This window comes from Eublepharis macularius, chromosome 10 (assembly GCF_028583425.1).
Source record: "Eublepharis macularius isolate TG4126 chromosome 10, MPM_Emac_v1.0, whole genome shotgun sequence".
NCBI lineage: Eukaryota > Metazoa > Chordata > Lepidosauria > Squamata > Eublepharidae > Eublepharis > Eublepharis macularius.
Window position 1 is genome coordinate 93,199,117 of NC_072799.1, and position 24,926 is coordinate 93,224,042.

General features: G+C 40.5%; 1 protein-coding gene across 1 annotated transcript in view; it reads left to right on the top strand.

Annotated features, from left to right (window-relative positions):
- Window positions 1-23,895, top strand: part of KCTD8 (potassium channel tetramerization domain containing 8) — a 93,501-nt gene extending 69,606 nt beyond the window's left edge. Inside the window, exon 2 of the mRNA XM_054990314.1 lies at window positions 22,610-23,895. Within this exon, the coding sequence (XP_054846289.1) occupies window positions 22,610-23,070 (461 nt within the window). The 3' untranslated portion in view covers window positions 23,071-23,895. The remainder of the gene's footprint in view (window positions 1-22,609) is intronic.
- Window positions 23,896-24,926: the final 1,031 nt, after the last annotated feature.

Genomic DNA, 24,926 nt, shown 5'->3' on the forward strand with positions numbered 1-24,926 from the left:
ATAAGGCTGCTTCTTCGTTGGTTTCCTTCCTCCCGGTATGCATGCTCTTTTATTTTTTTTCAAAGCCAGGAATGATTCCTAAGTTTGCTGCTAATTCCGTGCTAGCTTTAAAAGCAAGGAAAGTGTTAAATAGCTGCTTTCTCCTTCCTCCCTTAGGGTATGCACACACATTCTTTTTTTTTTAAAGACAAGAATGGGTTGCAACGTTGTAATGTTCCTGCACTTTCTTCCTGGCTTTAAAAGCCAGGAAAGGATTAAATGGCTGCTTTTCCCTCCCTCCCAGGCATGTTTCAGACTTAGCCAAAGAGGGGGAAAAAACCCAAGCATTTTGCACAGCCCTTTGGAAACAAGCCTCTGCTTCCTGGGAGGAGATGAATCGGCAGCATTTTAACCCTTTCCTGGCTTGATTTAAAAAAATGAGAGTGGTGCATGTTTTCCCCCAGAACTCTGCCACCAATTGCCTCTCCAGTGGGCAGGGGACAGCCCAATCAGCAAAAAGGGGGGGAGAGTTCCAACATTGCAACGTTACTATGCATGCTCAATTTTTTTTAAAAAAGTGTGACGTGAATTGCAAGGCCCCAAAAGCCCAAAATTGCACCGAGGTTTTGAAATGAAGCACAGACACCAAATCGAAATTGCAGTGGACAGTGTGAAATGAACAGGTGCAATGCCGAAGCCACTGCGATCGGGGCGAATGCTCATAAATGGCGGTTTAAACCGTAAGTGCAAAAAGGGCCTATGTTTTATCTCTGATCAAAGCTGTAAATTTAGCCATCTCCACTAACTCCGTCGTTTTCATAATCCAGTCCTCGATTGAAGGCAATTATGTGCTTTTCCATTTTTGTGCATACAAAAGCCTCGCTGCTGTAGTCATATACACAAATAAAACCCCATGCTGATTTTCAAACTGTTTGTCCATTAATCCCAACCAAAAGGCTTCTGGCTTAAACTGTATAGTAGTCTTTTAAAATATTTGTATTATCATATGGATTTGAATCCAGAATTTTTAGCCTTACGGCAAATCCACCACAGATGATAGAATGTTCCTTCTTGTTTCTCATGTTTCTAACATTTATTCGACATACCTTTAGTCATTTTAGCTAATTTGTCAGCGGACATATACCAGTGATACATCATTTTATAAAAATTTTCTTTAAGTCTAGCACTCAAAGTAAATTTAAGCCCCTTTATCCACATATTTTCCCACTGATCCATCATTATAATATACCCAAAATTTTAGCCCATTTTACCAGACAATCTTTCACAGATTCTTCTTCTGTTTCAAATTTCAGTAACAGCTTATACATTTTAGAAATAACATGTCTATCATTTAAACACAGCTCTTTTTCAAACTCAGTCTTGTCATGTTCAAAGCCCCATAATTTTTTATCTTAATTTGAATCTTTCTATAAGTTGAGCATAGGAAAACCATTGACCTTTAGCTATTAAATCCTCCCTTGTCTTCAGTTTGCAGTCTCCCTGTGAGAATTCTAGTAAATCTCCATAAGTCAACCATCCCTGTTTGAAAATTATCTCTCTTCTATAAAACGCTTCCTGTGTTGAAATCTCAAGTGGTGTCTTGTGTTAGTCTTAGTTTATATTTGTTCCAGATTCTCAAAATGACTCTCCTGATCTAATGATTTTTAAAGGTTGCATTGACCTTTACTTTGTCATACCACAAACAGGAATGCCATCCAGATCTCAGGTCATGACCTTCCAGTGTCAGGAGTCTCTCATTTCTCAGAAGCATCCATTCTTTCATCCACATTAGACATGAGAGTGCATAGTACACTTAATGTAACCTCTTACATTTAATGTAACCTCAACCCCCACAGATCTACAGTGGTTATCAGAAATAACAAGTTGTGGTTTCAATACAGGCTTTAAATACAGTACCACCCCATTTTTCTTTTTGTTACCTGCAGAGACAAATTTTTCACCCAAAATTTTGTAGTCCAAATATTTGATATCTTTTTTTCTAATATGAGTTTCTTGTAAGCAAATGCTGTCAACTTTCAATTTTTGAAAGGGACCGCCTCTTCCATTACGCCTGCTGGACCGCCTCTTCCATTATGTCCTCTGCAGGGTGTTGCGCTCTGCAGACAAGCAACTCCTGGTGGTCCCCAGCCTGAAGGACATCCGTCTGGCCTCAACCAGGGCCAGGGCTTTTTCTGCCCTGGCCCCGGCCTGGTGGAATGCTCTCCCGCTGGAGATCCAGGCCCTGCGGGACCTGTTGCAGTTTTGCAGGGCCTGTAAAATGGAGATGTTTTGCCGGGCCGTCGGCTGAGTGCCAAAAGGTGTCCTCCTTCTTCCATCTAAGACCACCACTTCTTCTGGGGCTGCCCTCGGCCATCAGCTATGCCCGTATACGGATTCTCAATATTTGTTTAAATAGCCTGCGCTTGGACTATTTTAATGATTTTTAAAAAAAATATTATTGATTTTATGTTTTTGTGATTTTTAATGTATTTTTAATGTTAGCCACCCTGAGCCCATCTGTGGGGAGGGTGGGGTATAAATCGAATAAAATAAATAAATAAATAAATAAATTTTCAGATGAAATATTTTCCATCTTTTAAAAAGAGCATTTGCTCCATTTATATTCCACATTATAGCTTGGCAATCCATATTTCGGTTTTAATTATTATCAGAGTCCATCCCATCATATTTTTTCTGTCCCAGTGAAAGTTGTTGTGGATCTTCTGGAGCTTCTTCTAGGTCTTCCCTGTATTTTTCCAGAAATTCTCTTACCTTTGGAATCAAATTCAACCTAAATCTCTGTTGTTTCAAGGTAAAAATCACTCCTTCCAGTTTATCCCATCTGAATTGGATTTTCTTCTGTTTCAGCTTTTCAGTTGAAAGGGCATAGTCTCTGCATTTCCTCAAAATTCTGAATGGTATGTCCTTTAGCACGATAATTGGAGCTTCCTGTATAGTCAATTTCTTCTTATAATGTTGTTGTAAAACTCGATATTTTATCGACTTTATGACAAAACGCACCGTGATGTCCTTCGGGAGTTTATTCTGTATCACATATCTGGTGGAAATTCTGTATACTTTAACCATCTCTACTCTTGGGATGTCCCACTGCATAAATTCTGCCTGGGCCTCTACTACCCTGTATTGAACGTCTTCGTCTCATGTCTCCTCCAGACCTCTCCGCTGAAGCAGGTATTCTTTCTCCCTTCATTCCAATAAGGCTAAATTGTCTTAGTGTTTCTCAGATTCTTTGTCAAGTGCTGCTGTTTTGCTATCCGAAATCTGCACTTGGTTATTCAGCTTCTTTACCTCCTCAGAGGTTTTTTTTTAACAACACCTTCAATATTTTTAATTTCCTCAGTAAGGTCTGTTTTGAATTTTGTAAAATTATCTTCCGTTTTCTTCTCAAATGAATCTAGTTTATCACTTAATTGGTCCACAGATTTTTGCATCAGATCTGTTAATTAATGCTGTGTTGCCTCTCCCTTGCCAGGAAAGCTTTCAGGCAGCCATGCCCTTGGGTCACGTGTGTGATCCATCCTATTATTGACCAATCAATCTTCTTTCTTCTCTAGGAAAGCTATATTTTGCTTACCTATTGAGGAAGTTTTTGGATTGGGGCACGAACAGATAGGATTTAGGCAAGGTTCTTCAACATATGACCATTGCCTAGTTTTTTATCACTTGGCTCAGAACTATTCATCTTTAAGGGAGGGTGATTATATGCAGCTTTTATTGACCTTAAAGGGGCCTTTGATTCCATAAATTGTCCAAGATTGTGGAACAAACTCAATCAAACTAATAAAAGACTTCTAGGACTCATTGAGCAATTATATTCCAGTTTGACTACCCAAGTATAATGTGGGTACGAGGGAAACTTAACAAATCCATTTAATTTGGAAAAGGGGATACGTTAGGGATGTTTGCTGGCCCCTTTTTTGTTCATCTTATACTTAAATTATGCAGCATCAATTGTTGATGATTGCTGCCATCCACCAAAATTAGCTGAGATTGGTGTGCCTATTCTTTATGTGGATGATGCTGTGATCCTGTCTCGAACTAGAGTTGGGCTGCAAAGGGCCCTGCAATCTTTGTCCAACTATTGTTCTCAAGAAAGCTTGATCAACTAGTTGAAATCTAAGATCTTAGTTTTCACCAGTACTAAGAAATGGAATTAGTCTCAGTAGTCAATCAACAGGTCCAATATTGAGCAACTCAAGTCATTCTCCTATTTGGGGATTCTGTTTTCGGCAGACCTCTTCTGGACTCCCCAATTTAGAACAGCACTTAATAAAGCAAAATCATGTGCAAACGCTATAAATAGGTTTTTCCACAATAGGGGATGGAAGTATATTCCTGGAGCATTGCAAGCTTTTAATCTGAAAGTGGCCCCATTATTCTTTATGGCTCAGCTGTTTGAATTAAAGCTATCTCTGCTATCTCTGTACCTTTAGCACAATTTCTTAGGAAAATATCATACTCTTAGCACAATTTCATAGGACAATATTGACTATCCCCTGTTGTGTATCTAATGTTGTATTGTGGGCAGAATTTAGACAATTATCATTGGAAGCAAAAGCATGGCTTATATGCCTTTAAACAGATTAAACTTGCTCTATGATGAAGATGGTTTGTTAGATGCTATAAATCGGGATATACACAAATTGACTTGGATGAAAGCCCTGGATGAGAAACTGATGACAATAGGAATGTCGAACAATGATATTTTTAAGATGGGCAAATCCAAAGCATTTTCTCTGATTAAAAACCATGTCCTAGAAATCGACCATAGCAACTTGATTTTGAGAACTGCAGAATTTGTTCACCCTTATCTTTTGGTCTTCCTTTCCCAAATCAATGCCTCCTATATGTACTACATCACCGTCCCACAATACTGCAGGGTTTTCTTGTTTACAAGATTGAATATTATACTCACAGTGGTTTTACAGGGGAGATTTTTGAATAAGGCCTATTCCAACTAGATTTGCACTTGTGGCCTTAATACGATTGACACATCTTTTCATGCCTTGCTTGAATGTAGGTTCTTTGAAAATTTAAGGGATAATTATATTAAACCCTTAATTAACCAACTACCCCCTTATACTCCAAAAACCCTGACTCTTTTGCTTAGTGATAAGGATCCTAAATTTACCTTAGCAATTACAAAATATGACTCAGTCCTTTTAGTCGATACATCCAAAAAAAGAAGAAATACTTATCGCTTCTCAAGATTTATGAATCAATGAGCTTCTAAGAGAATAAAAGGAAAGGTGGTTGGTTGACTTCATAATGTTTGCCTGTTCTCAAAGAGGGTCAGTCATAAGTCAGAGCACTCTAGCATCTCCTTAGACCACCATAATATTCAGTGTTCTCTGCACTGATGCAGGCCTCAGCAGCCCCAAGAGTGAAAAGCACCATTTTGCTTCACCCATTTATAGTTGCACACAACTGTGGCTCTTGTCCCTCCTCTTGCAGTCCATCTACCGACTCCCAGGCTCTTTAAAATGCTTTTAGCACCTCTCTTCCCAGCAGGAGAGAGCAAGAGCACTTTGAGTCACATCTGACTTCAGTTTTAAAGTGCAATTTGTTCTCCAAGAGATACCATGGACTCAGGGGATTTTATAGCAAAGTAATATGCCCTCCTTCATGCGCTCTCTCTCTCTCTCTCTCTCTCTCTCTCTCTCTCTCTCTCTCTCTCTCTCATTACTGTTGGATAGAAGTTAAACCAAGAAGGTTTAGAGCAATATTCAAGTCCAGAAGCACCTTAAAGACCAACAAGATTTCCAGGGTCAAGCTCCCTGGATTTCCAGAGTATAAGCTTTCGAGAGTCAAGTTCCCTTCATCAGATACAATTAGTAATGGAGATGCCTTTGGAACATGTGATCATTGTTCTGTGTGCCATTCAAATTTTACAGCAGACAAAGTTCTTCAAATCGAACAGTACAAGCAAACAGTCCAATGTTGGTGTGACTTTTTTTCCTATTAAAATGAAATGGAATATTAATATATTTGCAAGCTCTAATCGGTAGATTAAAACAAAGGCCAGTTTCAATTAGTGCATCTACAAGTCAAGAATTTCTGCATTTGTTTTGGTTCTTGTGTGCTAATGGAATAGGATATGAAAAAAGGAACTATTAAAGGTGGCTTTTCCTTCTAAACAATGACAGCTTATGTTTATTGTTTTTTGTTTTGATGCATCTGATGAAGAGAGCTGTGGTTCTCGAAAGCTTATGCTACAATAAAGTTGGTTAGTCTTAAAAGTGCTACTGAATTCTTTACGACTTTGTGTTTCGTACATGGTAAATTGTTTCATTTTAGTTCTGTCTCTGTATCCTTTACTGGATAAATCAGGGCTGATGGTTTCTTTCTGAGCTGTTACGCAAACTGTATATTTGGTATTGAAAACTGGCAACTTCATGTTTCTGTTGTGCTTCTATTGCAAGTGGTAGAATTTACCTCATGTTATGGCAGCATGACATTCTTCAGGAGCAGGGAAATGGAGAACATGGTGATGTCCTGACATAAGAAAATTTGCTCAATATTACAGAGGGAGTAGCTAAACAGAGTAGCTAAACATGTGGCCTGCTGTTTTCAGCAGTTAGAGTAGTGTCTGGTTTACCCCTTATGTTGTCCTAGAAACCACATTTGCTCCCAAATTTTGTGTGCCAGCCCACACAAGTCAATAACACTAGCCACTAGTTTTGTTTTCCACAGATTCACAAGTGTTGAGATCCCTCTAAAAGAAAAGGGCAGTTCTGTATCACTTGAAATGGCCCTTGTGTCTTTCTCCTGGGTAGTTATTGAAAGCAGTTCTCAATAACTGTGAAGTATTTTCTCTCAAGAGTAATTCTGTTATAGTGAATGGCTTTCCGTTTGCAGTTTTTCATTGATATGAAACTATTGAACAGAAATGTTCACGGTGTTTGGGGACTCCACCTCCCGGGCCCCAGACTCAGCCCCTGTGGCCCCTGAGGCGTGGTACTCACCAGTGGGATGACAGCCTTCCCCCCCACTCACCTAGCTGTGGTGTGGCTTAAGAAGCTCTGCATGCTAGCCATGCCGCAGTCACTCAGCAGGCCAGAGCACAGGGCCTCTGCAACCCCAAGGAAGGAGTTGTCATGCAGCGGGCATGTGGGACTTCCCCACAGCCAAAGCATGAGGCTCCCTGGCAGCTCGGGGGACAGAGCAGCACTGAATGTCATGGAAAGGGGGCCAACTCCCAGGAGCTGGTGGCAGCCACCCTCCTGGATACCTTGTCACTGCTGAAGCAGCAGGGCCGGGTGCAACCTCCCCAAGAGCCCTGACGGATGGGTGCCATGGCAAATGGCACCACGAGGAGGACCTTGCAGGGAGGGTGCTATAGCTCTTGGTCATAGGGTTAGGAAGGTGGGGCTGGGGAGAGGGCAAGGGATAAAAGGAGGGATCCTCACCCTGGCTGGGGAAGAAGACAGGGGAAGTCTGCAGCCTCTGGGGGAGAGAAAGAAAGCAAAGAGCAGTTCCTCAGGGAGTAACGGGGGTCCAAGTGACACAGCCTCCCGATGCTCCCATTTCTGAGGCCTGGGGAACCCCTGAGGGAAGAAAGGCAAGATGGGCAAAAGAATGGCCGGAGGTCCCTGCCCAACCTGAAGCGCCCCACAGGGATTGCAATCTGGAGACAAGAACCTGCCCTTAGTTATTCACATTTTACCTTTGCGGTAGTTTGGTGTACACTTCACTGTCATTTTCTGTTTGTTTTCAAACAGAAAAGTATGTCGACCTCAATGAAACTCCCATTGTTATTTATGGCTAAAATTTGCAACAAAGGTTGATTTTTATAGGTGCCCAGTAAACTGTTTATTCATACCCATATTTAAGAAAGCTAGTTCCATTATCCCACCCCAGATATTATCCCTGCATCCCATGAAGTGATGATAATACTGGGCTAGTTTACGGAGCTGTTATAAGAGATGCTCTCTGAGGATTTCAAATGTGCCAGATATTGCTGTTATGAATCAAGAAAACACTTCAAGATATGTGTGAAGAGGCACATCATTGCTAATAATGCCCATCGTTACCGTGCTGAAGTTGTTGTATCTTCTCTAAAAAGCTTTCTTTCTTTCTATTCTTTACATTTTGACAACACTCTTTATTGGCCTGCAGATAAATAAATCTCCCGTTGAATGCATCCTGATGCGTTTAGGTTGATGGGAACAAGTTACTTGATTTGTTGCACGAGCAGCTGTACACTGTTTTGTCTCTTTCGTATGAAACAATCTCAGAGGTGAATTAGAAGAATTGCAGTGGCCAATACTAAACACTGGCGTATATCTAATCATGCAGCTTTCAGGGGACAAGTTTCTGGAAGAGAAGGTGGCAGTTTCTACTGACTCCCCATTCCTGTTGCGGCCCCCTGGCCTTCTCCCCACTTTTCCCCAGGTGGTCAGCAGGTGCTTAAGTAGAGTGTAAGGAACAAAGGTGGGAGAGAGGAATCAGCCGAAATCGCCACTTCCCTTTCTTTAGAAAACGTAAGAACTGTGTGCCAAATGACCACGTCAGCATGCCTGTCAGCAGACACACACAGAAGCCTCTGTCTAACTGCTTGGAAGACATCAGGGCAGAGCAGGTCCAGTCTGAGCCTACTGAGGCAGTGGTAGTGAGCCGTCATATCCCTGTGAATTCACATGAACACATTTGGCTGAGTTCTGCTGGGTCACGTGGCTGCCTACTATGACTGCCAGGAGCTCTCCAGCATCTCAGGCATTTTGCACACCATCTGCAAACCATATACTTAAAGCAACAAAACTCATTAATGAAAAACAAAAACAAAGACGGTACCAATATCAACAATCCATTGGTCCAAAACTCAGTAGAATAAATGGAATCACGAGAAAACACACAAGAGCATTTGAAGGGTCTCTGAAACGACATGCTCGCCAGTTTTCCTAAGCAAGAATTCATCTCTCTCACCTTAGTTGACAGTCCATTCCGCAGAAAAAGGGCCACAGCTAAAAACTTCCTAGAACAGACCCTGGCTGATCTCATGTAGAAAGCAACAGAAAACCGAATTTGCTGGGAAGAAGGGATCTTGCTTATGGGATCATACAGCTTTGGTTCAAAACATTTAGATTTTCCTGCCTGAGACATTTTTATTTATTTTTTTTACTTCTAAATTTTTCTTTATTTAAACTATAAACTATATGCCATAACATAACAAACAATAAACATAGAGAATAAGAAAGAACACACAGTTCTAAACATGACACACTAATAATACATTTATCTATATAATTAAAAGGAAAAAGAAAACAACAACCCCCCCCCCCAAAAAACCCCTAGATTACACTACAGGTTGAGTTCCGATTTTCTCCGCAACAAGTATATATAATTTCTAGTCACACTTATTCTAGGTTAGTCACAACACCCCTCTTTTTTCTATTGTTTGTGTTTCTTAATCCATAAATGCAGATGTCATCAAATCCTTGTTATCCTTTTCATATAAAAAGTCTATTAACCGTTTCCATTCAGTCAAGAAGTTAACTAATGTCCTTTCTCTAATCAATGCAGTAAGTTTTGCCATTGACGCAAACTCCAAAACTTTTCTCAACCCTTCCTCCACTGTAGGCAATGCTGTAGTTTCCCACTTTTGTGCATAAAGTACTCTTGCTGCTGTAATAAAGTATAAAAACAGTGTTCTACAGCTTTTTTCCAACTGGCTGTCTGTTATTCCCAACAGATAAGTCTCTGGTTGCAGGGCTAGCTTAAAGGCAAGGGTTACAGTGCAGGAGAACAAATACACAAAGAACTTTGTTGGAGAAAAACAGGCCACAACTTTATCGATTACAGAATGAAAAGGAGCATTGGCTGTGTAGGGCACAGATCCCAGCAACTGGTGGCCCGCCTGCCAGCCGATGACCCGCTCATCCCCTCAGCATGGCTGCTGAAGGGGGGACACCACGGGATGATGGTTGAAGGACCCACACTGGGCGGCAGCCTCTGTGTGGGTCCCCCATCACCTGGAAGCAGGCATGCCCTGGCAGCCCCCGAGCTGGGCTTGCTGCTGCCATGTCTGGTCCAAGATCCCTTATGGGGATCCCCATCTATGGGAAACAGTGCCCATAGGCCCAGTTTCCCCCCAAGGGATTGGTGCCCAACGCCCAAACCACCAACCCCAAGTTGTGACAGTTAAACCTTAGAAAAAGAGACTGTTCCAAGGAGTCTCATTTAGAACAAAAGGTATACACTCATATGCTGGCAACTAACAATGTCTGCTAACCCTGTACTAGTACAGAAATCGATCCTAACTGGAAATAGAACACAACCGATGAACCAGAAAACTGAAGGAAAAAAAAAGCGGAGGGTGGGTGGGGATCACTGCTCTGGAGCCGACTGAAGGCTCGCGTGCCCGGCCCCGGCGATATAGCCAGTGGGAGGACCTCTTCCCTCTGGTCCAGCAACGGCTTCCCACTTTGAAACACCCAGCCAGCCGCTGATTGGCTGGCTGGCTGCTGTATTTTGCGCGGCTCAATTCAGCCGCGTGAAGCAAGCCGGGGCCGGGAAGGGGAAGGAGACGCTCCTGCTTGTCCCTTCCCTCGCGAGCCTTGCAAACACCAGGCCTGGTAAGTCGGGACCAGGAGCTTTCAGCTGAAGTTTAATCTTCAAAATCTTCTGCATCGATGATTGTATCCGCAACCAAAAACTCTTTGCTTTCTTACATGTCCACCACATATGAAAAAATGTCCCTTCTTGTTTAGCACATTTCCAACATACATTTGACGCCCCCTTATACATTCTAGCCAATTATGCAGGAGTCATATACCAATGATACATCATTTTGTAAAAATTTTCTTTAATACTGGATGGAACTTAATGTAAATTTTGGCCCTCTTGTCCACATATTTTCCCATTTCTCCATTAACACATCGTGTCCACAATTTTTTGCCCATTTAATCATACATTCTTTTACTTGCTCTTCTTCCATCTCAAACTTCAACAAAAGTTTATACATTTTAGACATAACATGTTCATCATTTGTACAAAGGGCAATTTCAAATTTAGTTTTAGATTTCTCAAAGTCATAATGATTCTTGTCTAATTTGAATCTCTCCAGAATTTGCCTATATGGAAACCACTGATAGGCGTGCCCTTCTGCTGCTAAGTTCTCTCTTGATTTAATTTTAACTTGGTCCTGAGAGAATTCCAATAAATCCTGATAAGTTAACCATTTAGGTGGACTAACCATTTCCCTTCTAAAATGAGCTTCTTGTGTTGACAGCCAGAGAGGTATTTTCGAACAAAACCTAAGTTTGTATTTATTCCACACACTCAGGATTGCACGCCTTGCATAATGATTATTAAACTCTACATTGGCTTTAACTTTGTCATACCATAGATACCCATGCCACCCAAATTTTAGATCATGCCCTTCCAGATCCAGTAATCTTCTATTTTTTAACAGTATCTGTTCCTTCATCCAAACCAAACAGTTAGCTGCAAAATATTATCTCAAATCTGGGAGGCCCAAGCCTCCTCTTTCTTTTGCATCCTGTAGAACCTTAAATTTAACCCTTGGCTTTTTGCCTTGCCATATAAATCTCGATATATCCTTCTGCCATTGCTTAAATGGTGGCTCTGTTGTCAATACAGGAATTTTCTGAAATAGGAGTAACATTCTAGGTAAGACATTCATTTTAATTGTAGCTATTCTTCCCAACAGCGATAATTGAATTTTATGCCATCTTAGCATATCCCTTTTAATTGCTTTTCAAGTCTTAATATAGTTATTTTGGAATAACATACAGTTCATATTTGACAAAGTAATACCCAAGTATTTTACCTTTTTCTCAACCCTGTTTTGCTCTCAAGTTTCATTTGATCTTGTATTTTCATATTTTTAGTTAAGACTTTGGTTTTCTGCTTATTAACCTTAAAACCTGCCACTACACCAAATTCTTTCAATTTTGTCATTAGAGTTTCAGTTCCTTTCAAAGGGTCCTCCAAAATCAACACCAAATCATCTGCAAAGGCGCTCAGTTTGTAGTTCTCCTGTTTTACCTTAACACCTTGAATTCTCTCGTCTTATGTCCCTATTCAAAACTTCAAGCATCAGTATAAATAACAAAGGTGACAATGCACAACCTTGTCTTGTGCCTCTTTGTATTCCACATGGTTTGGTTAACTCTCCATTCATGACTATCCAAGCAGTCTGGGTTGTATAAATCAACTTAGTCCATTTAATAAAATTGTCCCCAAAGTCCGTATCTCCCAATATCTCAAACAAAAATTTCCAGTTTAAATTGTCAAAGGCCTTCTTGGCGTCTAGGAAAATCAAAGCAACTTGTCTTTCATTATGTTTTTTTAAATATTCAAGAATATCCAATACTGTTCTTACATTGTCCTTTAGATGCCTCCTAGGTAGGAATCCACTTTGGTCTTCGTGAATAATGTCCTGTAGGATACTTTTAAGTCTTCCTGCCAAGATCGATGCAAACAGCTTATAGTTATTATTTAATAGTGATATTGGCCTGTAGTGTCTTGTCAATGTGTGATCTTGTCAATGTGTGATCTTGTCCATCATAAGTGTTATGTTGGCCTCCTTCCATGAGTCCGGCATTTTCCCTCCCTCTAAAATAGAATTCATCGTCTTTTGTAAAGGCTGAAGAAGTTCATCCTCAAAACACTTATAGTAGCTACTTGGGAGGCCATCTGGTCCAGGAGCTTTTCCCAACTTACTCTTTTTTATGGCTTCTCCTACTCCTCTTGAAATTAGCAAAAGGGCTTTAGCAGGTTTCCCTCTACAGAGCTGTATAGAAACAGCAGCAGTAATAGGCACCACTGCTGCTACCACTCTACACAACGTAGCAGACATGTTTTGGTAGATTTCCTTTTTTTTTAAATTAAAGTCATTTTTATTGAATGGGTTAACATACATTCCTTTAAAATATACAATTTCATTTACCCTTCAAATCGATATATATACCCCCCATCCCTTCCCCCTCCCCCTTTCCCCCTCTCCCTTTCCGACTTCCAACAGCACTAGAACCCCTTTATTTCTTATCATTACCTCTATTCACACTATAGTCCCTATTATCAAAGGTAAAGTTCATATACATTCTCCACACCTCTTAGTAGTTCTCTAAAGTCCACAATTGTCCTCTCACATCCCACTTATTTTCCAGATAGTCCTTAAATTTCCTCCAATCAGTTAGAAATTCATTTGGATTTTGCCCTCTCAACTTTCTTGTCATTTTGTCCATCTCCGCCATGTACAACCATTTTTGAATCCATTCTTCCACTTCTGGTATGTCTTCTTGTTTCCAGTATTGTGCATACAATATTCTTGCTGCTACAGTCATATAAAATAACAGTGTCCTGTCTCCCATATTTACTTTTTGCATATTTAGTCCTAGCAACAACATTTCCGGGCTCTTCAACAAATTACATTTCATAATTGACAGCATTTCCACATAAATCTTAGACCAAATTTTTTTGGCCTTATCACAAGTCCACCACATGTAGTAAAAAGAGCCCTCGTGTTTTTTACACTTCCAACATTTATTTGACATGTCACTGTTTGCATTTGCTAATTTTTTCGGCATTAAATACCATCTGTAAATCATCTTATATCCATTCTCTTTCAAATTGTTACATGCAGATGTCTTCAGTGTGTTCCTCCATAATGTTTTGGTAGATTTCCTGTAGGAAATTTGACTTGGAGAATGTATGCCACTGCTTTTGGACTTCCAAGGAGGAAAGTAGCAGGACTTTGCTAGCAGTGTCCACTGGTGGCATGTATACAGCTATTAAGACCCACTGGTTTGGTTACCACATTAGGGGGGGGGGGAAGACTCTTAATAGGCTATAGTGACGTCCTCTTTCTGCCCACACAAGTTATCCTGATGTACTACTGAGTATCCTGGCGGGGGGGCACAGTTGGAAGACGTTTACCCCTCCCCTTGGTGTTACATGCCTGGTCAGTTAAGTCATCCAGGTTTAAATCCTGTGCGACTGCTTTTTTACCTGTGACTGACCTCGCATTTAACAGCAAGGTTTTGTAGCCCAATGGGTTATTGTCATGATCACCAACATTACCCTGGCTGAAAGAGGACTCAGAAGGGGCGTGGCCTGCAAATGTCTGCTGTCCCTTCCTCTTCCATGTTCTTCTCTCACCTCCATATCTCTGCTCTTACAATTATGATGACAGTGATATACCATGCATGAGATTGAGCTGCAAATAATCATTTCTCTAGGTCATCTGTAATGTGTTGTGTCATCTTATGTACGTTTGCATGCAGTACTATAGATCAATATTATCCACATCCTTTAATTTTACTTCAAATCAAAAAGCAAAATGAGGAGTGTTTCACATATAGTTTGTTCACAAACTGAATTAGAACAGTCTCTCAATCTGAGATTGATTTGTACTCCACCAGTGGAGAGACCCACTGAGGGTCTTTTGAACCCCTTAGCAGAATTTTGATGGGCTCTGCGGGCTGCAGCAGGAAGGCGAAGCAAAAAAGTCCTTTGTCAACTGGATTGAACCCTGTGTTTTCAGCATTCCTCTAACACTCCTGCATATACTGTCCATTGATTCTTCCTCAGCATTGATAAACCTGTATAAAAGTATTTCACAGCAGGCAGAATTCTGTTGTCATTTGTCTTTGGTTGATGCATTGCTCGGAGGGAAGGAGGGGGGGAGAACGCCTAATTAAATCTAATGGACTTCTGGTACAAACTTATTGGAGAATTAACATTTTATCAGTCATTAGTCTATATTCCTCATCTCATTACCCTGTTAGCTTCACTTTTTAAAATCCCTTTATCTTTTGGATGAGGAAAGTGTTCGTCTTCTGCATTTTAGACTGTGAGCACACAAGAGAGATAATACAAGAAATGGATAAAGAACCTTAAACATTCAGTGTTGCACAAATGGGTCATTTCAAACTGTAGGTATATGACTGGGAACGGCTAACAGTCACTATGTGTTTAATTGCCTTAGGCAGTAGCGGAACTCAGTAATGCCAAAGATGATTTTGCCAAGATGACATCCTTTGCATGGTACTGAAGTTCTGCTACAAAGAAATCAGCTGTTTGGCATTCTGCTGTTCTTCTCCCTGATGAGCCTGCCTTTCTGCTAACTTCACGGCTAGAGATCCTGATCTGGGATGACCCTGCCTTTGGAGCTTGCGTGGGCTGCTCACCAAGGAGGGGTCATGCTCTGTGGGTCACCCAGATGTCAGTCATCTTATATAATACACCATGGAACTACAAAAAAGTTTCAAAAAAATCTATATGCTACATTTTGCTCAACTTGAACATAACGTAGTTTAGATTCAGACTCTGCAAACAACAGATAATGTGATAAAATTGTACCTGAATGGCTCTCGTCCAGTCTTCTCCCTGAATTAACATATATCCATACAATCTCCTCCTAGTTCATGATCTCAGATGGTGCAGTCGAGAAATAGTTTTATCATATACGTTTTTCATATACAGAGCCTAAGATGTACAGATGCCACATACAGAGGCCGCAAATTCTGAACACCAGTGCTAGAAGGCAGTGAAGGGGAGGGCTTCTGCCTCAGTGTCCCGTTTGTTTGGCCGCCCGGGACATCTGGTTGGCCTGTCTCAAACAGGATGCTGCACTAGGTGGACCACTGATCCAGCAAGCTCTTCTTAGGTCCTTATATTAAGAACTAGAACCTGAAATGGGGCTTACGTTCTTACTCCTTTCGCATTTATATGGATTCAGGTAACAGAAGGGTCATCATGTTAATCTATTTGTATGGCTGATACAACATGAACTGGGTCTATATATCAAAGAAGGTTTCCTGGGTTTGACTAAAATAGGCATTGGATTGGTTTGAGAATAACATATAAACCACACTTGATTTTTTTTGCTAATCAAATATTTCTATTCAATTATTTGTTGCTATTGGGACATAACATTAACAGGGTAAAAAAGGTAAAGGTAGTCCCCTGTGCAAGCACCAAGTCATTACTGACCCATAGGGGGACGTCGCATCACGACGTTTTCTTGGCAGACTTTTGTGATGGAGTGGTTTGCCATTGCCTTCCCCAGTCATCTACACTTTACCCCCAGGAAACTGGGTACTAATTTTACCAACCTCGGAGGGATGGAAGGCTGAGTCAACCTTGAGCCGGCTACCTGAACCCGACTTCCGCCAGGCTCGAACTCAGGTCATGAGCAGAGCTTGGGCTGCAGTGCTGCAGCTTACCACTCTGCGCCACGGGGCTCGTATTTGTTGCTATTGGGACATAACATTAACAGGGTACTTTTCCAATTTTGTTTACTAAATGTGTCAAAGAAAACATGCTAAATCAGATCATGCTTTACTTAAGCCTTTGGAACATTTCCAGAACTTTTTCCAATTCATATTTTTCTGGAAGACCCATATCATTGACACTGACCAATCTAACACACTGCAGGCTGATTAAGGAAGAGAGCAAACTTTCCCTGCATTCACATACACCAAAGGGATTGGTCATGATGTTATCACATCTAGTTAGGCATAATACCAGCCTAAGCACCGTGACATACTTCTAAGTTGATTGAGTTAAACAGATTTAGAAAGGGGTAACTCTGTTTAGTATTGCACTGCTAGATTATAATATGAGTAAATCATGACACCAATGTGATTTTGCTGTTAAAAGTAGTATTTCACATTTTAGTATTTTATGTGGAATTTGAGTTAACTGTCTTCATCAAAAACAATTTTACCTGCACTGTTCAACTTCACCCAGATTTTTAAACATAGTAGTGCTCTTCTGTGGCCGTCTGATTTTTCTCTCCTGTAAAGAACATTATTTCCTTCTCACTCCGCAGCTACACAAGAAGGACAAGGTACTTGAAAAAAACAATAATCCTCCTTCTTGGTGTGTGTTTTAATTGTTGTTTTTATGTTTTGTATATATATTTTAGCTTTGTTTTAATTTTTTTAATGGCATATTTTTGTTTGGTTTTTAAAACGTTTTTATGTATGTATGTTTTTAATTTGTTAGTTCCCTTGGTGGCCCTGAAGAGGACAGAAAAGTGATGTATATATTTTGTAAATACATAAAATAAGTAAATGTAAGGGGGGGGGAGAGATGCATGTCCTTCCCACTCTCCAACCAGACAAGAAGGACGAGAGTTTTTAAAAGAGCGGGTATTCCCGCACCAGCAAAAACATCAGATGTGAAGCTAGACACAAAGAATTTACCAAAAGTCATAGCAGCAAAAACATCTTGCGCTTGCACGGGGAACAATCAGACACCTTTTGCTGGATCAGGGTGATGATAGTCTTTATTCAGTGTGATTTTCTATTTCTGAAAACCCTACGATTTATTACAATGCAAATGGCCATTTTTAATGAAGATGAATTTTTATTAGTGTAGTTTGTTGACATCTTCAGAGTGCTTTGGGATTTGGCGTTTGTCATACCTCTAAAACTTTGAAAAATCATCACTGATGGCACGGAATCAAGATCCTAATGAGTACGGGGAATGTTTTACCAAGTAAACTGTTGTTCCTAATAGCTACTTACTATTACGTAGTGAGTGAAGCAAGGCTGCTGTAGTACCCTGCTGCCAGTCTTTCTGTGGCAGTCTTCCCAGGTAATTATATCTTTCCGCCAGCCAGCATTTTCTTGTGCCTAACCAAGCTGGGAGGGGAAAATAAGGCAAAGTAAATTAGATATGACTTAACAGAGCTGTAGCGAAGACAATTACTGCCTGTCCTTTTTGGTTAAAATTTGCTTGGGCCTATTAAAATAATAGCAAGAACTACAAAGTAGAAAGTAGAACCGTACTAGTAGAAGGGTTAACATAGATCATTGCAAAATTGGATGTGAATTCAGAGACATGAGTCTTTCAAGTGTAAATTCTCTGTGTTAGGAGACTAGAACAGGATTAACAGAACAGATAAGCAAGGTAATAAAATCTACTTAGGAAGAAGTAGTCTGAAGTTTAAGAGAAAATTAACTAACTAAATATATATATATATGTATATAAAAATTAACTGATACTGGTAACCAGGTTATGGTCTGATAAAACATGTTAAAAACAGCCAACAAAAATGTCTAGAAAGTGGATCTAATTAGAGATGGCAGTTAGTAAGGAAAACAAAGTCTCTGTTTAAGACTTGTAGTATTTAAAGTCTTGCTGAGTTCCCCCTCAAAAAAACCAGTGGAGTAACATTTTAATCTTCCCAGAAACACTATCAAAGACCTGGAAGTCATTGATCTACTAAAAACAAAACAAAACACCCTTCAAAGGAAATATATAACATGGAAATGCTGAATTAGAACTTATCAAGAAATTAAACACTACGGCCGTTTCCACACACATTGAATAATGCACTTTCAATGCACTTTAGTTATCCTTTAGAAGTGGATTTTTTGTTCCACACATGGAAAATCAGTTACAAATGTGCACTAAAGCGTATTGAAAGTGGATTATTTAACGTGTGTGGAAACGGCCATTGTGTCATCCTGGCTTAAACTGTCTCTTGGGCTTCTTTAATTTTGAGCCCCTATCCAATGGTCATGGGATAAGAGAATGAGTCCCTTTGTGGAGTAGTAAGTAACTGGTTATACAACAGGAAACAGAGGGTAGAAGAAAAGGCCCACTTCTCACAGATGAGGGAAGCAAGTAGTGGGAATCTCTTAGGAACAGTACTATTTAATTTGTTCATAAATGTTCTGGAATACAGGGGAACCATGACCCTGCTTCACCAGTGACACCAAGTTATTCACAGTAGTGAAAACCAAATCAAAAAGGAGTCCCAAAAGGATCTATTTGTTTGTTTGTTTGTTTGTTTATGTCATTTATAGTCCGCCTTTCTCACTGAGACTCAAGGCAGATTACATAGTGTGAGATTAGTACAATCAGTATCAAGGACATTTCCGTATAGTGTCAAGGACATATCCATAAACAATACCATAGAGCAAATAAATACAAGTTTACAAAGACATAGCATTAGCAAGGATCCAATACAAGGTTGGAGAAATGCTGAAACAGAGCGTAATCAATTCTAGGACTGACATTAGACAACATGAAGCACAGGCAGTACACAGGAGCACATATTTAAAGCAACGGATAATATGTAAGGCAACATAGTGGGGAAGTCTGTGGTCCCTAACTCATTAGCAAAGCATCTGAGACCCCCTCCCTACAATGCAGCCCTCCTATCTGAGTAAAAAGCCTTTTTGAATAATACGGTTTTGCATCATTTGCAGAAAGTTCAAATTGCGCAAGTGAGGATCAAAGTGGTAAATTAAGTTCTGTGCAAGTGTGAAGAGATTAGGCTGCATTTGGAATACAGCACAGAGTTCTGGTTTGCCCCGTCTCAAAAATGATGTTGTAGAACTGGAAACAGTGAAAATGATCAAGGGACCAGAACCCCTTCACTACAAAGAAAGGATTAAGAATTTGGGACTTTTTAGTTTAGAGAAAAGACAACTAAGGAAAGACAGGATAGAGACTTCTAAAATTATACACAAAGTAGGCAGAACTTTTTCTCCTTCTTCCATAATACTAGAACTCAGGGGAACTAGTGAAAGTGACGGGCAGTAGAATCAGGACAGACGAGAGAAAATACTTTACACAACTTGTGGAACTTTTTTGATGACTTAGAACCAAACTACATGTGACGCCTGACACGGGTTGGACCCTTGTCAGCTTCCCTCAAGTTTTGGCGGGAAATGTAGGCAGCTTGGCGGAATGTTGGACAAGTGACAGTTGAAAAGTCCATTGGACAGCAGTCGGAGAGCCAAGCTGCAAGACCAGGATGCCTACATTTCCCATCAAAACTTGAGGGAAGCTGACAAGTGTCCAACCTGTGTCAGGTGTCACTTGTAGCTTGGCTCTTAGTGATGGCTTCGATTCTTTTAAAAGGGGAATTTGACAAATTAATGGGAAAAATGTCCATCCATCACTATTCTGTTCACTGTTCTGTTCATTATTCTCCACGGTAACTAAATGGAACTTCCATGTTAGGAAAAAGTACAGATCTAACTGTGAGCTACTGGAGGGGTGGGGGGTGGGGGGGTCTTGTGGGCCTTCTGGTGTAAATGGCCAGCCACTATGAGAAACACGGTACTGGGATAGAAGGACTGTTGTTCTGATCCAGAAAAGCTCTTCCTGTGTTCTTAAAATTGAAAGATGTGAGTAAAGAAAGAGCTACTGGAGGAAAATCCTTCTGTTGGGGGCATACCACTTCCTAGAACAAGGGTACACAACTCAAAGCACTCCGTCCACTAATTACATTTTATTAACTCAAGAAGCCCACATTGTTACCTTAAGCACCAGAAAGCACTTTTGTTACAATTTTAACTTAGTTTCACAAAAGCCTGTGAGGTTGAAAGTCAAAGCATCCGGCTTAGGGTGATCTGCTGAACTTCCTGGGTGAGCAAGGGTTTGAGCCCTGCGTCTTTCAGGTCTAATGACAACCTCTGTACCACATGGAAGAGAGAGAACAAGAGAATCCAGGCAGAGAGGGAAAACGTTTTTACAACTTGAGTCATATGGACAAATAAAAGTTGGGAAGTTGCTCTCACCAATCGAAGAAGTTGTGTAGGGCAGTCTAGCTCAATTCCTATATTAAACCAGGAAGAACCCGTGATTCCTAGAATCCTAGAAGTCATGTTCCTCTAATTAAACAGCTTACTGTATAGAATCATGAGGTCCTCTTCTTTATGATAAATTAACGTCTTTCATTTCAAGGCACATACCACTGAGCTCAAGGCCATTAAAGAGTAATTACCCTTAATAGGATTGCATTCACCACTACAGAATGCCATACACCAAATCCTTTTATTATCCCAAAGCAGGTAGAAAAATTAAAAATGAAAGGCTTCTTCCAGTTGCATTTTCAAATTCCCATAAATACAAGAATGCAATTGTGTGCCTGAAACTCTTAAAACATTTGTACAAAAGAGCCAAATCTAATGATCAAGATTGTATGTTTTTACGCTCAAGGATGTTGGTTTCCATCACTGTTAATGCCAACACAGAACTGTAATTATTATGGGGAACAGCTTTTTTGCCTAACATTATCTGCAATAAAATCTAATGGGATAAATCCAGGCACACACTTTGTCTTTGGAAAATCTCATTGCATGCTCTCTCTTGTTTATATACTCTAATTTATGAAGTCATTTATTATTATTATTACAACAACATTTACTTTGGGACATATGCTACAATAAGGACTCATTTGAGTTTTCTGTTATAATCCCCAGTTTTTACATACATTCCTGCATGTGTTATATGCCTTTTGTACGGAATGGCTGTAAATGGTTAAATCCAAAGCTGAAACGGTTGACAGGATTTAGCAAGATTCCTTTACTTGTCCCTGCAAAGGAGCTATGTTCATGTGGCTCCTTAATCTTATGTAGACCTTATAGAGTAGATCTTATAGAATTCTGCTTGTTTCCCTGCCGGCACACAAACCCTTGGAAAGATATTTCAAGGCATGGGATAATTCTATATGTCTCCCTCTGCAGCCCTCCCCCAGCTTTATCCAAGTTACTTGAAATCTAGGTCTCTTGCGTAGCCTTGAGGTGTAGAGAGCAGGAAAGGCGGAGAGGAATATGGGAAGCACAGAGCAGTGTCCCCCTCGGCATGCTTCTTCGTCATGCATGGAGAACAATCAATCAGTCAGTAAACAAAACAGTTTGCCCCATGGAGATCCTTCTGGTGCAAGCGCTGCACTATCATAAGGCTGATAGATGGGACCTTTGCTTTCAATAGGTAGGAGATGCCATTGAATGGAGTACGTAGATTTCATTCTATTTCTTCTCCCATTTTACCCAGTCTTTTTGCCATAAATGGTCGATAACACTTCAATTGAAGCGGGGGGGAGGGGAGCTTTTTCTACCCACTTCCTGTTATGCCATACATGGTGATTTGGATGACTGGCCTTCAGCACTATGTAAACATTAAGATCATCGTTTCACACCCCTGTGCATAGAGAGCATTGTGTGTGGAGCAGTTCCTTCAGGCCTCCATTGCAGCCTTCCCCTCCCCAACCCTTGCCACACCAGGGCTGTTTCCAGATGGCTTACCTGCCTCCGGAACGTTGCGCCATCTTGCGGGGAAAACGCAAAATATCGCAAACGCGATATTTCGCATTTTCCCCGCAAGATGGCGCAATGTTCCGGAGTCAAGTAAGCCGTCTGGAAACGGCCCTGGTGCTCTGCTGCTTTTGCAGCACAAGCAGGGCTATTCCATACACTTGGGTGATGGAGGGGGGAGGGAATAGTCCTTCCATAGACTCTTAGCAGGCAGGCTACCCTGTAAACCCAGAGTGGAGACATTGCAGAGACATAAGGGAGAACAAGCTGCAGGATTTCCTTTGGTGAGTCACGGAAGTGTTATAATGGAGATCTGTCTGCCACTACCCCCATGGCACCATCTGCTTCCCACATCTGCAGGGAATTGGATTATGACCTACGATTATCAGCCCATGCTTTAAATGTTTCAGTTACATCAATATAAATATTAAGGTGCTGTTGACTTTACGCTTATTCACACAAGTGGGGACTTGAGCCCTTGTATCTGAATCAGACTTATCTGGTCATAAATGTATGTTAATTCTAACATATCGATGATTTATTTGCTTCTGATATTTTCCCCCCTAATCTTTTATTAGGGCCGCCACAGAGAACAACCTCTCCCAAGCAAGAGCACGAAGACCGAAAGCATGAAAAAGTCACAGACAAAGGAAGCGAAAGTGGCACTTCCTGCAACGAGTTGTCCACCTCTAGTTGTGACAGCCGTTCTGAACCAAGCACGCCCCAGGAAAACACCGCCACCGCCCAGCCAGCCACGGGGCACCAGCCAAATACCCTGACTTTGGATCGGCCCTCTAAGAAGGACCCCCTGCAATGGATGGCACCTCCAGACAAACGCAGGAACAGTGAACTTTTTCAAACTCTCATTAGCAAGTCCAGAGAAACAAACCTTTCCAAAAGGAAGGTGTGTGAGAAGCTGAGTGCTGAAGAAGAGATGCAGAAATGTATTCAGGACTTTAAAAAAATCAGCATTCCAGATTATTTTCCAGAGCGCAAGCGTCCTTGGCAATCTGAACTGTTACAGAAATATGGGCTATAGTTTTTTCAATATTTCTTGACATATCAATGGTGCATTTAGTGTTTATCAAGTTGCCACTTTATTACTGATGTACTTCTTCTTTCCAGATAGACTGAGTCATTCTGTGAGTCGTCCTTGCTGTTTCTTTCTTGTGAACAATGGGTGTCGGAGGGGCTGCTTTCTTTTTCTTTCTTTCTTTTTTTAAAAAATGGGAAATACAAAACGAAACATGAAAGCATTATGGATCATTTTATAGTAGTTAAAAATGTGCATGATCAAGATATTTTTGGTTTTCGACTTTCCCATTCGTGAAACAAATATATCATCAGATCATTTGCCATTCTATGTCCACGATAGCAGTGATGCAAAATTCCAGTGGATGAAGAAGAATGGGCTTGTGATAACAGAATTAAATCTGAACACTTTTAAAAACTTTAATGCAATAAAGCAAATGTCTGTTTTGCATGAGCACTACAGTGACGGCTAAACCACATGAGAAAAAAATGGTTTGTCTGCTACTTTGGATAAATATTTTTGTTTAATACCAAGGCTCTAAATGTAAAATGTCTTTGGAATTGAGCTTTATGAGGATTTGTGTGTGGCTGTGTGTTGTTCCGTAAGGATGGTGTAAATATGCCCTTATGCTATTTTATAGCTGCAACAACATTCACCTACTAGAGTTCATCTGGACTGTGTCTGTGAAATGCAAAATTGTCAGCAGGTTGTGAAAATTGGTTTGATTCTCTGTTTTCATGTTAGTCAACAAAATTGGAGGGGGGGGGGAGGATAAAAAAGACCCTAACATATTTGTTAAAAGGGGCCTACTGTGAGATTTTCTTAATGACTGTTCTGTTATTAGTCTAAGAGCCAAGCTACAAGTGACGCCTGACACAGGTTGGACACTAGTCGGCTTCCCTCAAGTTTTGATGGGAAATGTAGGCATCCTGGTCTTGCAGCTGTAATGGAGAGCCAAGCTGTAAAACCAGGACGCCTACATTTCCCATCAAAACTTGAGGGAAGCTGACAAGTGTCCAACCTGTGTCAGGCGTCACTTGTAGCTTGGCTCTAAGTTCACATGTGGGTTTATAAGGAGAATTTTTGCAGTGTTTTTGTTTTTGCTTCATTATCACATCACAAACAACATGTTTCAGCGAAGAATGAATAATGTTTTGGGGGGGATATGTGAGTTTTAATTAATATGTTCAATATAGATTCAGCATGATTGACAAGAACAGCATTATTGATTACCGCTCAATATGGTAGTGATAAAATCTCAGACAAGATGGCACAAAGAGTATTTGAGCTGATGAAGGAAAATAATCCTTCTGGCCACTGTTGGGGAAATTACTGTTAAAAATACCAAATTTAAGTTGTCATTAACAAGACACATCAGACAAAAATTGTTTTTCCTGTGTACAAAAAAGATATTCATAATGTCATAAAAATAATGTGGTAAAAACAAGCATGTTTGGATGGCTGATGAATTTGCAGGAGCCTGTGAAATGTTGTGTATTGTTTTTATAGATAACCATTTGCCTTCTTAACTGGAGGGGGGAATCGGTTGCTCAAGTTTGCTACTTAGACAAAAGTCAGTCATTTTTGCAAGGCTTTGCTGGGTGTCATTGATGAATCTAGAACTTGGTCATGAAAAACATTCAAATCATATTACAAATTTCTTTTCCTGTTTCAATTTGGGTTTAAACATTTCATTTTGCCGTTCACACATCACCCTATAGAGTTACCTCAGGGCCAAACTCGACTAGATTGAGTCTCCATCCAGGAACTCCTTTAAACTGTGCTGCAGGGGCCTGATTCTGGTTGGGGCCACTGTGGCATGGGAGAGGAGGGGGTTCCATTTCCCCCCTCCCAGGCTGTTT